At 40.4% G+C, this 15,612-nt stretch overlaps 1 protein-coding gene across 2 annotated transcripts in view; it reads left to right on the forward strand.

Annotated features, from left to right (window-relative positions):
- Positions 1-737: 737 nt before the first annotated feature.
- HEATR1 (HEAT repeat containing 1) overlaps positions 738-15,612 on the forward strand; it is a 38,648-nt gene continuing 23,773 nt past the window's right edge. The window contains exons 1-17 of one of the 2 annotated variants that reach the window (XM_037391191.1): positions 738-821; positions 1,007-1,185; positions 3,060-3,276; positions 4,157-4,298; positions 4,823-4,924; positions 5,808-5,948; positions 6,514-6,725; positions 7,947-8,080; positions 8,890-8,998; positions 9,338-9,448; positions 9,901-10,018; positions 11,242-11,349; positions 11,755-11,850; positions 12,852-12,940; positions 13,240-13,451; positions 13,729-13,850; positions 14,350-14,547. In XM_037391191.1, the coding sequence (XP_037247088.1) occupies positions 1,044-1,185; positions 3,060-3,276; positions 4,157-4,298; positions 4,823-4,924; positions 5,808-5,948; positions 6,514-6,725; positions 7,947-8,080; positions 8,890-8,998; positions 9,338-9,448; positions 9,901-10,018; positions 11,242-11,349; positions 11,755-11,850; positions 12,852-12,940; positions 13,240-13,451; positions 13,729-13,850; positions 14,350-14,547 (2,253 nt within the window). In that variant the 5' untranslated portion in view covers positions 738-821; positions 1,007-1,043. Of the gene's footprint in view, positions 822-1,006; positions 1,186-3,059; positions 3,277-4,156; positions 4,299-4,822; positions 4,925-5,807; positions 5,949-6,513; positions 6,726-6,922; positions 7,154-7,946; positions 8,081-8,889; positions 8,999-9,337; positions 9,449-9,900; positions 10,019-11,241; positions 11,350-11,754; positions 11,851-12,851; positions 12,941-13,239; positions 13,452-13,728; positions 13,851-14,349; positions 14,548-15,612 lie in introns of those variants that run through there. The other variant, XM_037391192.1, reaches the window with a different exon arrangement.

Consider the following 15,612-nt stretch of genomic DNA (forward strand, 5'->3'; position numbering starts at 1 on the left):
AAGAAACAAGCAGAAGAAACAGATGGTCAACAAGGACATAAATTAGCTCAGACCGATAAGAACACTGCAGACTTGCACGACCATCACATACCAGGCAAAAGGTGAAAAGTACACCATGAGGAAGACCTACGGCCTTCCTCACAAAGACCCCTGCCCACAAGTCTTGGAAGAATATGCGCAAGCGCAAAGGACTGATAAGCTAACTAACATATGAAGCGAGAGTATGTGAATGATTTTTGGGAAATACTATGTTTATGCATGAATATTTAATGAATATGTATGAATAAGTTCTAGATGAGGTGTATGATTTTGAAGCTTGGTGTGCGTTGATCGTGAGAGAACTCACTCACGCACCCGGCCGTCAATAAAGAAGTGTCTGCTTATCTACATCACATTGGTGTTGAAAAGTTTTTCATTCCGAGATTTCAGTAACAGAGCTACTCCTGTTGCACGCACCCTCACTACTGAGACGCTGCTGAGGGGATGGCCCCCCACTGCTGGGCTCAGCACAAGGCCAGCAGCACGCCTGGCCACAGACACCTCACGGAGGCTTCTCCATCCACCCGCCCGTGCTGCGGGCCAAGACCCACCGGCTGCGCGCCCGTCCCGCTCTCCCCGCCTCACAGGCCCGGACGACGCCTCCACACCGGGGCCGCGCTCGGAGGCGCGAAACTGGCGCCAAGCGGCGGCGCGCGGCGCAGGCTCCGTGCGGCTGAGGCGGGGCGGCGGGGCCGCAGCTTCCCGTTCCGCCCGGGCCGCCGCTTCCGGGTGAGCGGCGCGGCGGCTCACGTGGGGCCCGGCGGGCAGCGGAGCGGAGCTAGGTCGGTGGCGGAGACCGGGAGCGGGACCGGGAAGAGGCTCGTCTCCCCGCCTGCCGCCGTCCCTCTTCTCCCCCACCCCCCCACCGGGCGTGCGCGGCCCTGAGGGGCGCTGGCGGGGGGAGGGGCGGCGTCTGCCTCCACGCAGCTGCGTTACCCGCGGGCCTGCTTTGGGTTTCTTCCATTAGGTTTCTCTGAAGGCCTCTTTGGTTGGGAGACGAAGCCATGACGTCCCTGGCGGAGCAGCTGAAGCGGCTGGCGCTTCCACAGACTGACCCCAGCCTCCTGAACCGCACCGAAGTAGCGTCGCTGCTGTTCACCTGCAAGGAGGCTGCTGGTATTGACAGGGACACGTTTTTTGCAATCGGTGAGTTGGGGTGGTTTAAGTCCCGGTGATTTAACGAATTGTCTGTCAAAAAAAAAAGCCTGGGAAAGGCAAACCCGTATTCAAAAGAGGCCAGAAGGATAATTCAAGAACCTATGGGTTAATCAGCATCGCTCCAGTCTATGGGAAGAGCATGGAGCCGGTCTTCTTGGAGCACGTTTCTGGGTGCGTGATGGGTAAGGTGACTGGGAAGAGTTGGGGGCCCCAAGGTGGCCGAGGGCTGGAGAATTTGCCCTGTAAGGAGAGGTTGGTGGGGCTGGTCTCATTCAGCCTGGAGAAGAGAAGGCCCTGGGGGGGTCTGACAGCAGCCCGCCAGCACCTGTGAGGAGGTTTCAGGAAGACAGGTCGGCTGGAGGACAGGAGGCAATGGGCATAAGTTGAAACAACAGAGGCTCAAACTGGATATAAGGAAGAGCTTTTCTCACTGTGAAGACAGTCAAGCAGTTCAACAGGTTGTCCAGAGAGGTTGTGCTCTTCGTGCTTTTGAAAGCCCCAACTGGATAATGCCTTGAGCAACTTGAGCTGATTTCAGGGCACACTCTGCTTTTGGCAGGGCCTTGGACTAGAGAGCTGCCCAAGGTCCCTTCCAACCTGAATTCTGTGATTTCATCAAAACATGCTGACACCCTGCTCTTTGGTTACACTATGGCCACAAATAGTGTAAGGTGGCAGAAGCCATTGCTGTGTTTGCATGCTTCAGATCCTTTGTGCTTACTTCTTTCCATTTTTGTTTGGAACTTTACCCAGGAATGTGATGCTTCGTGAATGAGAAGGCTGTTTTCTAAAACCAGAAAAATTAATATAATATACCTATGTTAAGTAACAAGGTTGTAGATTTATATGTCTTTGATGCAACATAGAGTATTTTTTCGTTTCTTAAATAGCTGCTATAGAACTGCTACATCAAATAGTTTATTTTTGCCATATTTCAGCCAACCACCTAGTGTCTTCATTTCAGCTGAAACAGTCTTCTTTGTGATTAGCCATTAATATTTACAAGCTTTTGTGAAATAAAGGATTCATTTATCCAGTGGTGTACGTAGAATATTGTATTTTAATTTATTTAAAGACGTACCTTTGCTTGCTTCATCCATATAAAATCGCAATAAATTTGGCTGGAGGGGACCTCTCACAGTTGTTTGGTACTAGCCCAACTGACCACAGGGCTAGTTAGTCCAGGTTGCTCAGGCCTGTGTTTGGCTGAGTTTGAGGATGAATGGTCTCTGATCCAATATTGGGCCTCTGATTTAGTGTTTGACCACCCCCATGTTTAAAAAAAAGAAATAATAATCAATCCGTACATTGCCTTCGAGTTTCATATGTTCTTACTTATATCTGTGGCCTCCCATCCTCCCATTGTACATCTGTGAGAAGAGGCTGGCTCCATATTCTTGATAACCTACGCTATGTCCCATCAAGTAGTTGCAGACAGCAGGAAGATTTCCTGTTGATTCTTCTCCAGGCTGAACAAGCCCAATTCCTCCATACAGTTTCCTTTTATATTATTTACCAGTCCCCTGACCATCTTAGTGCTTCTGTGCTGGACTCACACCGATTTGGCAATGTTTTTCTTCTGCTCATGAGCTCAAAATTGTACACATTGCTCCAGATGCAATCTCGCAAATGGCAGGGATGGTTCACCTCCCGCAGCCAGCTGGATACACTCTAATTTATAAGTGTAGCAAAAGTTTTGGTCTTAATATTTTTAGTAAGATTTACTGGTTGGTTTGGTTTTCATAGTGAGTGTAACGTATACCAGTATAGCAAGGAAGCTGAGTATGCCATTGAGGAAGTAGGTGGGTAGGACTGGTGAATAAAACTTGCGTTTAAAGCTTTCTTCCATTTTTTTTCCACAGGATGTACTGGCTTAGAAGAACTGATGGGGATTGATCCTTCATTTGAAGTGTTCCAGTCCAGTTTGTTTAGTTCCACGTCCAAAGGCCTGGAGCGCAGTGTTCAGTCTAAAGCAGTAAATCAGCAACTGGATAAGAATATTTCATTGTTCCTAATTCACCTGTCCCCTTACTTTATGCTTAAGCCAGCCCAGAAGTGCCTTGAATGGCTGATCCACAGGTAATCCACTGAATATTTTATATGTCAATAGATAAGACTACTAGAAATGCCAGATATTTTTTCACCATTGAGAAAAATTCTAAATAATTTTACTTGTTTTCTAAAAACGCAGGTTAAATTGTTAAAAATACTCACTTGGGCTTAGTCTTTATGGGGCCAGATGCTCTTCTTTGCCAATTAGATTTTTGTCTTTTGATAAATTTCTGTGAAAGTTTTGATCTGTCATGATAGTCTATATAAAAGCAATAAATGCTTTGCCTAGCTTTCACCAAATTTGCCCAACTCTAGCCATCTTACAGAGGACCTAGAGAGGCATTTTATGTCGTACACTTTTGGAAATGGGCTGTGTAAAATAGCTGATTTTCAGTATTAACTGTGAACCATGAATATGATGCCCTTGTATTATAACATGAGCTAAGTAGTCTTATTTCAAGATTATGTAGGAAGGTATGAAGAAAAAACATATCAAGTATTTTGTGAAGTGATGTTGTATTTGTTTAAACTAATCTACCCAGATGCAGAAAGTGTAATACTTCATGTCATGAAAGAGTGGGTGATTTTGTTGCTACAGCCTTTGAAACACGGTTTTATATATATGATATAATATATATATTATACTGAAATTCATACTTAACTCCTATAGGGATCTAAAATTACTGAAAGGGAGGAAAAAATTGCTAGCACTGTTTCTTTCCTTTAGTGCATACAGGCTAGCAGCCATCTAGGGATTCTGGACTGTAGGTGGACCATGTGTCTGAGTCAGTATGACTTCATCTTGCTTAAAAACAAGTAAACCAGATGTTTCGAGAAGAAAGTGACTGGGTCGGGTTTTTTTGGATTTCCATATGATTTTTAACTGTGTATATGTGTTTTTCCTTAGATTTCACATCCATCTCTACAATCAAGATAGTTTGATTGGTTGTGTTCTGCCATATCATGAGACTAATCTATTTGTGAGAGTTATTCAGCTTTTAAATATAAAAAGCCCAACTCATAAATGGCATTGGATGGATCCAATAAGGGTAAAGTATTTAACAGATGCAAGCTGAGAGAAGCATGAGGGACTTTATTAATAATGTCTTGACTCTGTTACTAGGTTTATGAATATGGACCACCTGTTCATGTGGTTAGTTGTAGAACTGTACTGAAAGATTTAATTGCAAGGATGGAGCCTGGATGCCCACCTGTTGTTTCTGTTATCTTTCTTTATAAATATAAAGTTAATTATAAAAAGCTTTGATTTTGTTTTGGCAAAGTTGAAGTATGGTTTTAAGGTGCAAGTACTTGCTACTGCTAGGAAGATATGTCAATTACTACAATATATGTTTATTTGAATATAGTTTATATGTAATGCTTTTCATTATCTGTCTTAATGCAGATACAAAAAATTCCAGAGTGGTGTGTGGGTTTCCATTTATTTACTTATTTGATTTTAAGTGGTGTTAACTGATCGGTAGGATTAATTTAGAGTTTATATTAATTTTTACTTTGGGTGCTTCACTTTACCCTTGAGTGTGCTCATTTTTCTTTTTTTCACTATTTAAAGAAACCTGGAGTCCCACTGGCAAGGGGTACTGTCATTACACACTGCTACAAAGACCTGGATTTCATGGATTTCATCTGCAGGCTGGTAGCACAATCTGTGAAGGTTGTTAATTTATTCTAGAAAATTACTTGTTTGGTTTTCCCCATCTCTGTATAGTATTATGCTATTTACTAATATGTTGACTTACATATCAAATAGTAAAAGGAGTCATTAGTACACAATATGAAAATTTCTTGTTATTTGTATAGACGACAGTCTATCAGAAATTCTTGTAAGGAAGTGGCTGAGAACCAATGAGCCATGACAAAACAATTTAGCAATAGTGTATTGCTTCAAAGTACTTATTTGTCTTCATTTCTTTTATAAAGTCATTTGTGCTATTCGCTTGTAACTGTGCTTTGAATTTGGGTATCTCTTTTGCGGGTTGTCGTGGGTGTTTTAAATGTACATTTTCAAGTATTAATGAGAATGTAAAACTGAGAATATTAGAAGGTGAGCAGATTTATTTGTTTTTCAGTTAATGTCAAACAGAACTAGTTTTATAGTCTCAGAAGGGTAAGATGTACGACAATTCCAGTTACATAGAGAACTAGAACGCACTTACTGTCGAAACTCAGCAAAGCACGCACAGTAACAGGGTTTGTTCACAGATGTAGTAGGGCGGTGATATACCAGTCAGCTTCATGGTAGTCCAGTTCTCAGTCTTGAGCATGACACCAAAATCACAAGTTATTTAGGTTACCTTATTATGACTAACTGTAGTGGCTGAGGATTAGCACTTATTTCCTTCTACCATGTCTGCAAGGAGGAGCAGTAACCTCTGGTGAGGGTTATTGCTGGGAGGAGGTGATGACTTAAGTTGTGCCAGCAGGAGCTGGTAGAGCTTTACACGCTGGAGTTCTGAGATTTTGCTGGGTGGGAGGGAAGCCGTATGTGTGTTTGCACTTGTCCTGATGTCTGAACAACTGATTTTTCTGTGGTCCAGGTCTTTTCAGAGTATCCTGGCAGCTCGGCTCAGTTGAGAGTTCTTCTTGTGTTTTATGCCTCCACCATTGTGTCAGCTCTTGCAGCCGCAGAGAAGATAACAGACACTATAGTTTCTAAGCTGCTTCCTTACATCCAAAAGGTGTGTGAGGCTTGTGTTTTCATTCCTGTGTGAAGTGTACTGTGTTCTGCTGACATGTGCCTGCAGGTAACATTTAAGAGGGATATTCTATGTGAAATGTATCGTACCGCTCTTAGCCTGCTTTGAAACATAAGGCAGAGAAGATCCATGAATAATAATTTTTTTCACACCTCAGATGAGCACTTTTAAGTACTCTTCCTACGCGACATGAGGAATGGAGCTGTGAGAAATGAATACATAGTTTAAATGAACCTCTTTGCCTTAGAGACTTACTGTGCTAAACAGTGAGGAAATGGAGTCAGGGTGGACAGCCTGCTTTTACCTCCAGCACTGTTGCTTTGTTAACAAACAGGGCAGCAGTTAATGGGTATGTCTTCTGTATGTGTGCACCCTGCGTGACAGTTTTTTCTTCTTGAAAGTTGCGTGTGTAGATCCCTTAAAAGTTCATACATGGGGAAGATAGTGTGATTCCATGGGTGTCAGGGTGAAAATTATTTTTATGGTAATGTACTATTTTTTTTTTAATTTGTATGTATTAAAAATCCACCTTGATCTGTTTTCCTAGGGCTTGAAATCCTCTGTACAGGATTACAGAGCTGCAACATACATGATAATCTGCCAGATGACAGTAAAAGTGACAGTGGAGACTTCCTTGGTGCATTCCTTGATGCTGCAGATAAGCAAGACATTATCTAAAGTGCCCTCATTAATCAGGGATGGGGTGGCCTGCTTGAACCTACTTCTACAAACTCAGAAAGGAGACAAACTTGGGAAAAAGTAAGTGTACTTTAATTGAGTTTTCCCACTCTTTAAAAGATCAGACTGCACTTCAGTAATTTGAATTTTTTTTATCCTCCTCATTAAAGGGACTCTTTCCTTTCAGAAATTTTGGTAGTTGACATTTCGAAGGGCTTGGAAGTTTGTTTGACTGACTTTGAAAATTTGTATGCTTGCTGCAGCTAAGGAGTCTCAGTGGTGTGACTCTGTCATCTTTTGGTCCCTCTCCTGCCACTTCCCTCAGTAAAGGATTGCTGTCAATGCGCAAGACTGAACCCTGCCAGTAAGAGGTTTTCTTGAAAGTGGGAATCCTGGAAGAGAAGCCAGCATAATAGTGGTAGTGCAAATCTGAAGTTGTTTGAATAGCTTGGAAAAAAGAAGTTCTTTCCCTTCAGGGCTTTGAGTTCCTACAGTTTGACACCTGAAGTGTAAGTGCTTCTATACCACCACTTCTTTGGTCCCACAAGTCAGGTTCTCTTCTGGAGGTACATGTAGTATTTCATTCCCATCAGTCTGTCTGCCCTGCCCTCTTACAGTTAGCTGGTGCTGTTAATGTGCACTTGAACACAGTGATGGAAGTCCTGCATGCTACAGGGCGTTTGACTGCTGGCAGAGAGGTTAGCATGCGTATTCCAACAGAATTAAATCTTTACAGGAATAAGTACAGTGATTACCTGCCGGGTACTTGAACACGGTCATAGTAGAGGAAAATGGGTTAAAAGCTGAGGTGTGAGGAACTAAAGGAGAGACGTGCTTGATGCTTTATGCAGCATCCAGATAGGTGGGTAGAAGAGGAGACAAGATGAGATAAACATTTTATGAACAGGAAGGGAAATTGCTTCTGCTCTCTTTGAGGATCTCCTGTCATTGATCTATTGCTTCTTCTCCCTTCCTTTGGTGCTGCTGGGTAGTAGATAGGCTGCCTGCAACGTGAGGATATCAAGTATTTTTTCTTGTACTACCACCTTCACAAAAACATAAGTATGTGCTGCTGTGCTCAACATGACTAGCATATCCTGTTTTCTTCTTGGATATTAAATGCACCAGTAAACCTCTGGGAATAAGGAAGTGGATCCCTATGAATCTTTTCAGTATTTGTTTATGATGAGGCTGTTACTCGTTGCTGTAAACTGAATCCTTAGGAAGTCTGCATGGTTTGAAGGTGTTGGTAGCCCAGATGAGCATACATTTATTAATTTATTTCTCTTTTCCATTGTGCAGGCCATTTAATTATCTTTGCAAAATCCCAGAACTGGTAACACTTTTGCAAGGCCTTTCAGAAAACTATGATATCTCTCCTCTTCTGCACTACCTGTTGCCTCACCTTGTTTGCACTGTCATGAAAAGTGATACAGGTAAGTTAGCACATACATTTTTACAATTTTGTTGAGGCTTAAGGACAGATGGCTGTGTCATTTTAGTTACTTCTGCCATTAAAACTGCGCCAATACATGTGAAGACCTGATTAAGCTTTTGTGTGTGTGTTGCTTTTTGTTTTCCCAGGCCCTGCAGAGGAGACTGCTTTAGGCATTGTAATATCTGTATCTCTTCGATATACATGTTGATTTGCAGTATTTCAGCAATAACTTAGTTTTGATATATGAAATTTCTGACTTTTAGAGATGTATTGTAGTACTGAAAAAATAATTTTTAGGTACATTATATGTACTCCATAGTTTTAAGTAGTGGAGATCTGTGTTTACCTGATGAATTAAACATGCCTGGGGACAGTCTGGGACAGCAAGGCTGCCTGGCCTGCAGTAGTAGCCTGTGCCTGCACTAATAAATTTGTTTGCACTGTGGACTTGTAACTGCCAAATCATGACTGGGAAAGCTCTTGTGTTGAAAAGGTCTGGCTAGATTCATGCCAGGGAGTGCTGCAGGGAGCTGCTGGCACAGGTTGTGGTAGCAGGTCTGGAACGTTCCAAAGCATACGTGAATTTATTGGTAGCAATACAGCCTGTGGCATTTTAATTACATTGGTATAAAGCATCGCTAGCAGCTCATGGAGAGTAAGTGGTAATAATCAATTAACATTGTGGTCTTCAAGCTGTGTGCTTGGTTCACCAGATGATGATGTCTGTACAAGCTATTATATTTAATCAGTACGAAGGGGTTATTCTCAAACTACTGTTCATCTTTTATGGTTACATATTGTCCTTAGAGGAAGAAGAAGAATCTGAAGAGATAGAGAATCCAATTTACATCAGCCATCTTGAAGCTATTCTTCAGAGTATACCGCTGGAAAAGGATTTAGATCACCTGTTGGCTTCGTGAGTTAACTTCGATTATTTTTCTTCTGCAGTACTACAGTCGTTTCTGATTTAATAACAATTAATTCCTGACAATGGCATTAGCGTTATATGAGCACGTTCTCCTGAGTTCGTAAGTTAACGCCAAACCTGGATTTTGAAACTGAAACATTCAGTAATCCTGAAGAGCCATACTTTTAGCACTTGTGAGACAGAGTGAAACTTCAAGCCAAGAGCAAATCTGTACTTGCAAGAAGTAATGCATATTAATCCTAACCTGTTTAGCAATGCACTTTGGCACATTAATGAAAACTGCACTATTCAAAACATGGTGGCTTTTTCTTTTGTTTTTAATTTTAGCAAGTTTCTTGAAGAGTATATCTCCTGTGGCACAGAGATTGAATCTAATCCCACGAAAATGGCTGCACTCAATCAAAAGTTGCTTCCTCTTATCAGACTTCTTGAGAGAAAGTAAGTTCTATTTTTTCTATTACAGACCTGCAGTCTGTAGAGTGGTCATGTCAGCTATGATCTTGGCTTACTGGGTGTAGTAAGCACAATATTCTTGCCCAGATAAATACAGCAAAAATAACTGACTCCTAATCTTTGTCCAAATTTTATTTTACTGATCTGTCCTTACCTATTTTGTTATCAGTGTAGTACATGGAAACAGACCTACTGGCTTTGTACAGCTGTTTGCTGTGTAGCATGACCCTTTCTGTTAGTTACTTATCCTAGTAGTCACAATATCGTTCATCCGTGTTCAGGCATAATGCTTGATTGCCTTGCAAAGCTACTTGAAATAATCAGGTTCAGATGAGTATGTGTGCATTCAGCTTCCTTGTATTTCCCTGTATTTCTCTAGTATACCTGTTCTCTCGTAATACTCTGTGGAACATGTTGGGGGTTTCATCTGTTGGCAGGTATCCTAAAGCCTTAGACTCTGTGTTGGAGAAGCATCTGGAAGACTGCACAGATGAGGCTGACCAAAATATTTTTCACCAATTTATTTCGCTTTCATTAAGCTGTGGCAAATACAAGGTAGGTAGGAGTTCAATTTGTGATCCTAGCTCTTGCTTGGTTGTACTGTCAGAAGGCTGGTATTTTGGCAAAGTTCTGTTCTCTTTTCCTCTTTCTAAACAAAATCTCTACCATTCCCACCAAAAAAAAAAAGCAAACAAAGAAACAGCTTTCTTAAATGTGATTTGGGGAGGGGGGGCTTGATCAAAACTGGTAAAATAAAAGCTGTCAGAGCTTTTAAGGTCACGTTCATCACAGTCAGTCATGAGTGTGAGCTTTTTTTCCATGGTTAAAATGTATACGTTTCCACCTGCCCCAATTGCTATCAATAATTTTTTTCCTTAGGAACATGGCCACTGCATACACTGTAGTGGTCAATAGTGACAACACGGTGGCACTCAGCAAGGCATCATCGTACTTAAAGGTTTTGTCAGTCAGATGTGTCTGTTTTGGGAAAGCTGACAAACAACTTTATCACTGTTGAGAGAAGGTGGTTTGGTCCTTTTTTTGCATTGATTTTATGAATATTTACAGTCAGTAACATGGAAGAGTAGAGTGACTACAGAGTTCTTCCCTGTGCCATTTCTGAAGAGCAGTTGAAACTCAGCCTAACACAGATAACCATGAGTGCAACAGATCTGTCCAAGGAATGTATTATTAAGAAATGGTTAGTATCATGCTGTTGTTTGCAATGATTTAAAGACTGAAAGCACTTAAAAAAAGATGATAAACTACATAAAGAAGTGCTTCGTGTATTTTTGTACTGATTTAATGAAGGCACAGATTCTGTGATGGAATAACAAGTGGATTAACAGAAAAAGAAGGCATGCAGAACAAAGCCGTGTGACTCTCTTCTAGCCTTTAAGGTTCCTGAGATAAGTGCATGCAATTGGACTGGCAGGGATGCCTTTTTCACAGTTTCTATCTGTGCTCTGTCACACTGACTTTGTCACTAGAGCTTTCTCAGAATCCTTAGATAAGTGTAGTGCATTTCTAGGACAAAACGGTGTCTGTGGCTTACTGTACTTTTCAAGCTATATTCCAAAAACTGTCTGCCAAAGCAAAGACAACCAAATTTGAAACAGTTATACATCATTGCTCTGTATCTGATACTTTTGGGGTCTAAATTATTCATGTTTTCTTCTGGTACAAAAAACTGCTGAAAGAATTTCTCCTGTTATCCTGGTATGTACTTAAAGTGTTTTTTAACATGCAGTGGGTCACTCTGAAATCTGTTATTTCAGTTTCTGGAAGACTCTGATACCTCCCTTCTGCTTAGTTTGAATCATCCTCAGCCAGCTGTGCGGGTCCTGGCTCTTCAGCACTTGGAAGATGTTATTGAAACATCAAAGGTTTGTGTCCTGAATCTCTCACTTACAGAACTGACAAAACATACAATGTCTTCAAAAAGCTGTTTGCCAGGCATACCGGTTGAAGATGAGTGGTACATTAAACTATTCTTATGTCATTGTCACTGGTTTCTCAGGGTGTTTTCAGTAGGTTTCTGTCACCATTTTCCTGTATTCTGGAGTCTGGATGTAGTTCTTGTTTATTAAGCTGCTTGTATTCTAAAATAATGGATAATTCTGGTTTTCTTTCTTTTGTTGGTTAAAGTTAGTTTGCCTTTGAGGTTTAATTTCATTGACGTTACCACTATTCTTCTACGAGGATTCAGATATTTCATTAAAGTCTGTAAATCATGCTACCAACACATTTTTTTTTTTTCCTTTGGCTCTTTTTATCCTTTATTTTTTCAGGAAGGCTTTGATCAGTCCTTCATAGAAGAAGCAATTTTTGGTCGGCTCAAGGATGACAACAGAGATGTTGTAATGTCTGCTCTCAGTTCTTTGGAGGTAAGTGTCTATTTTTTGATGTGTCAGGTGAGATTTTAGAATATGTGTGTCTGGAATGTATTCTTTGTAATTGCCCTTCTACTCATGTCCTTCCTGTACAGCTTTTGTCCTTTAGCAGGATTAAACAGCACAAATTTAAGAGGCTTGTGGTTTTTACCACCTCACAATTCCCCCCAAATTTCTGCTTCCTGATCTTTCCCAAAGTGTTTGCACGTAACCTGAATATTGATATCTTTTTATGTAGCTACTAAAGTATATTTTAATCTTTGATTATTATTTGAAGTGTGATTCCTGCTTATCCTGTACATTTTTCTATAAAAATGCAAGCCATGTTGTCTGCCTTTTGGATAGAAAATGGTGCAGTGACAAGTCGTTACGCTAGTGAGAAGTGCTCAGTTGAGTTTTTCCGTATGAGAGTCATTTGGTCAGTTGATAGCGGCAAAGTCCTAAACTCCAGCTCAGGTTTACTGGATAAGGCTCTGGTATGCATTGTACTGATTGTTTCCAGCTAGAGTAACAGTCTGTCTTTATTGCTTCTGCTGAGTAGTGGTGGAGAATATTAGTAGTGGTAGTAAAATTGGTCTTGTGTGTTCGTTCATTCTCAATCACTAAAAAACAGGAATAGAAGCACGTGAGTGCTTCATTAGACTGCAGTATCTTTTGTTAATGTTCCTTGTATTTTTGTCATACAGGTGGTATGTAAAGTAAAAGCATTCTTGTTTAATTAGAAAGCATTTTTCTCATTGTTTATCAATTTTACAAATCATTTCTGCATTCAATAAATTCTCCGTACTTCAGCATTTCAAGAGGGCATGGTGGGCAGCCTTGTAACTTCTGTTCACCCTGATAATATCTTCATTACATCATCATCAATAGGAATGCAATTAGTGATGTTTGGTCTCTGTTTCCACTCGGTATAGCAGAAGCTTTTTCCATTATGATATGGTAAATTATTTTGTATCTTACTATACTTTCGTTCCTTTTTCTTGATTACTTTCTAGATTTTCAGGAAACACGTCAATCCGGAAGTAATAGTATCAAGTCTTTTGAATATCTTCCAGAGAGCTGATCTTTCAAAGGATGGAAAGTGGTATGTTTGTGCCTTTTTTCAGTCTGCATTCTTGCTGTATAAATTAAATTTTTAAAAAGTAACTCTAAAGAATACTTTTGAACTTTTTCACATCAATTACTTTTTTTTTTTACACCATATCTGTACTAAGCTACAAAAGAAATGTTGAATTATTTGCATACCACTTCCCATGAATTCCTTGATTTGTTCTCACTGCTATTTGGATTCAGAAAATTGCCATGAAAAACGGAAAACAAATCAAAGAAATGTTGCTGGTATGATTGAGCAGTGGGTTTTCAACATGACTTGTTCTCCTTTAGGTACAAGGTTCTGGAGCGAGCAATAAAAATTTTAGTAAAAGAAGAAATTTTGAAGGAGAAAAAAGAACTACTAGATGAAGCAGTAATGCAGTTGTTACCATTTATGGTAATCACTAATGCGAATTCAAAATCTTCAGATTGGAAAATGGCTGTTTGTCTGTCAGAGTCTGATCTCTGCTCCTTACACCCTTTACTGAAAGGCTGGCCAGAAGGTAAAGCATTAATTTTAACTAATTTGGTAAAAGAAAAATTGTAATAATTTAGGATGTTGTTCTTACTGAACCTAAACACTTACTGAAGGAGAGTAGCTGTCATTAACAAGCTATTATGCTCTAAGTGTGCATGGAGTTCTTTAAAAAATTCTTTGAAAAGATGAAGAAATTGTCTAGTATGTTTCTGACTGTTTCTAAATATTATCGAGCCACCAGTGTTTTAATATGTGATTTGTATACCTAGATTGTCTGATAATTATTTTTTCCCTTGGTATAGCTCTTGAAGAGGCAATTAAATCTAGCAAGTCTGCAGAGCTGATAGGAGTGGCCAGCGAGAAAATGATTCTGCTGTTTTCTGAAAACATGACTTCAGGGGATCCTTCCTTACTATCGCAAATGGTATGCATACCATGTTACCCTAACCTTAAGAGACATCACTTTCCAGGTGGTCACTGTAGTAGAGCAAATGTGATATAGAAGTTTGCATGTGCTATTCTTAGCATTAGTATGTATTATTAAGCTACTAAGCAAATATATATATATATGTAGAATAGCAAACTCTGATACAATCTAGATGAAACCTTAACATAAGGAAAAGAAACAGTAAAGCTATTAACTATTTGGACAGATGGTCAGTATAACTAAATTCCAGGAATTTTTATTTTCCTGGAAAAAAGTTCTGGGCAATAAACAAGTCTACCTGTGCATAGTTCCTAGAAATAAATGTTTGTGCATTCCCAGGTTCCAAAGCATACCATTGCAGCAGACAATAACTTGTTACTAATGACAGAAGGTAACAGTGATTTAATTGAACATGTGTATGAAAAATGGTGTAAACTCATAGTGAAGTCCCATGTCTTACAGACTTTGTTATTTTCCCTTCACTCCCTTTTCTAAGGTTGATGATCTGATACTTGTTGCTGAGACGGAATCTGACAGTGTGAGGCAGAAAGTAACTACTCATTTAATTGGTTCAGTGCTTGTTCAGTGCTGCTGCAATACACAGATGAAGGAAAGTTATTTTTCAGTGGCTATCAGAGTCTTCTGTTTCTTGGATAAGAAAATAAAAAGCCTCAGTGCTTGTGATCCTGCAGAGGTAAGATGTAAAGAGTTTGGGGAGGGCATTTTCTATGTAATGGAGAAATTTATTTTTTTTTTATTGGAGGACAAGAACTTCAGAAACCTTGAGAAGGACTGAAAATGTCACCTTCATTTCTTTTCAGAGCAAACCCACACACTTGGCAGCAGTACTAGAAGCTGCCATAAAGAATTGCTCTTACATTTTACCACTCTAGTGAGTCTGCATTAAAAATTTAAGAACTCCAGAGCTTTAGGCTGGCATCCCACCAACAGGTTCAATGTTTCAGTGCTGTGGGCTTGGCATAAAGTTTGGGGCGTTTCTGCCAGCTACCCATTGTTTGGCTTAGGAATACCAGGGCTTTTAGTCATTGAGTAAAGGTTTTGCTGGCTTGTTCAATAGGAGAAGGAAGGAAATGCAGCCGAGTATGAAAAAGAGCTTGTGCTAGGAGCGGTTCCAGAGGAGGGATGTGAAAATGGTGAGAGAGCTGGAACACTTCTCCTGTGAAGAGAGGCTTAGTTGGGATTGTTCAGCCTGGAGGAGGAAAGACTCCACAGAGACCTTTTTGCAGCCTTCCAACTTAAAGGGGGCATATAAGAAAGATGGAGAGAGACTTTTTACCAGGGTCTGGAGTGACAGGACAAGGGCAGATGGTTTTAAACAGAAAGAGGGTAGATTTAGGTTGGATGTAAGGTAGAAATTCTTTATTATGAGGTCGTGAGGCACAAGAACAGGTTGGCCTGAGAAGTTGTATATGCCCTATCCCTAGAATTATTCATGGTCAGATTAAGTGGGGCTTTGAGAAATCTGATTTAGTGATAGATAACCCTGCCCATGGCAGGGGGGTTGGACTAGATGATCTTTAAAGATCCCTTCCAACCCAAACCATTCTGTGATTCTACGAATTGCAACCTCAGGCAAGTCCTTGCAACAATATTGAAAGTGTTGTTCCTGAATTTGTTGGGTTTTGGTTATTTGTGCAGCTCCATAAGCACTTGTATTGACACTTGTTGAGGGGTAACATGCAGGTGGAAGGAGGAGCCAGTAGAGGGGCAGGAACAACGTTCAGGAAGCATATTTCTG

The sequence above is a fragment of the Falco rusticolus genome, chromosome 6, assembly GCF_015220075.1.
Source record: "Falco rusticolus isolate bFalRus1 chromosome 6, bFalRus1.pri, whole genome shotgun sequence".
NCBI classification, from domain to species: Eukaryota; Metazoa; Chordata; class Aves; order Falconiformes; family Falconidae; genus Falco; species Falco rusticolus.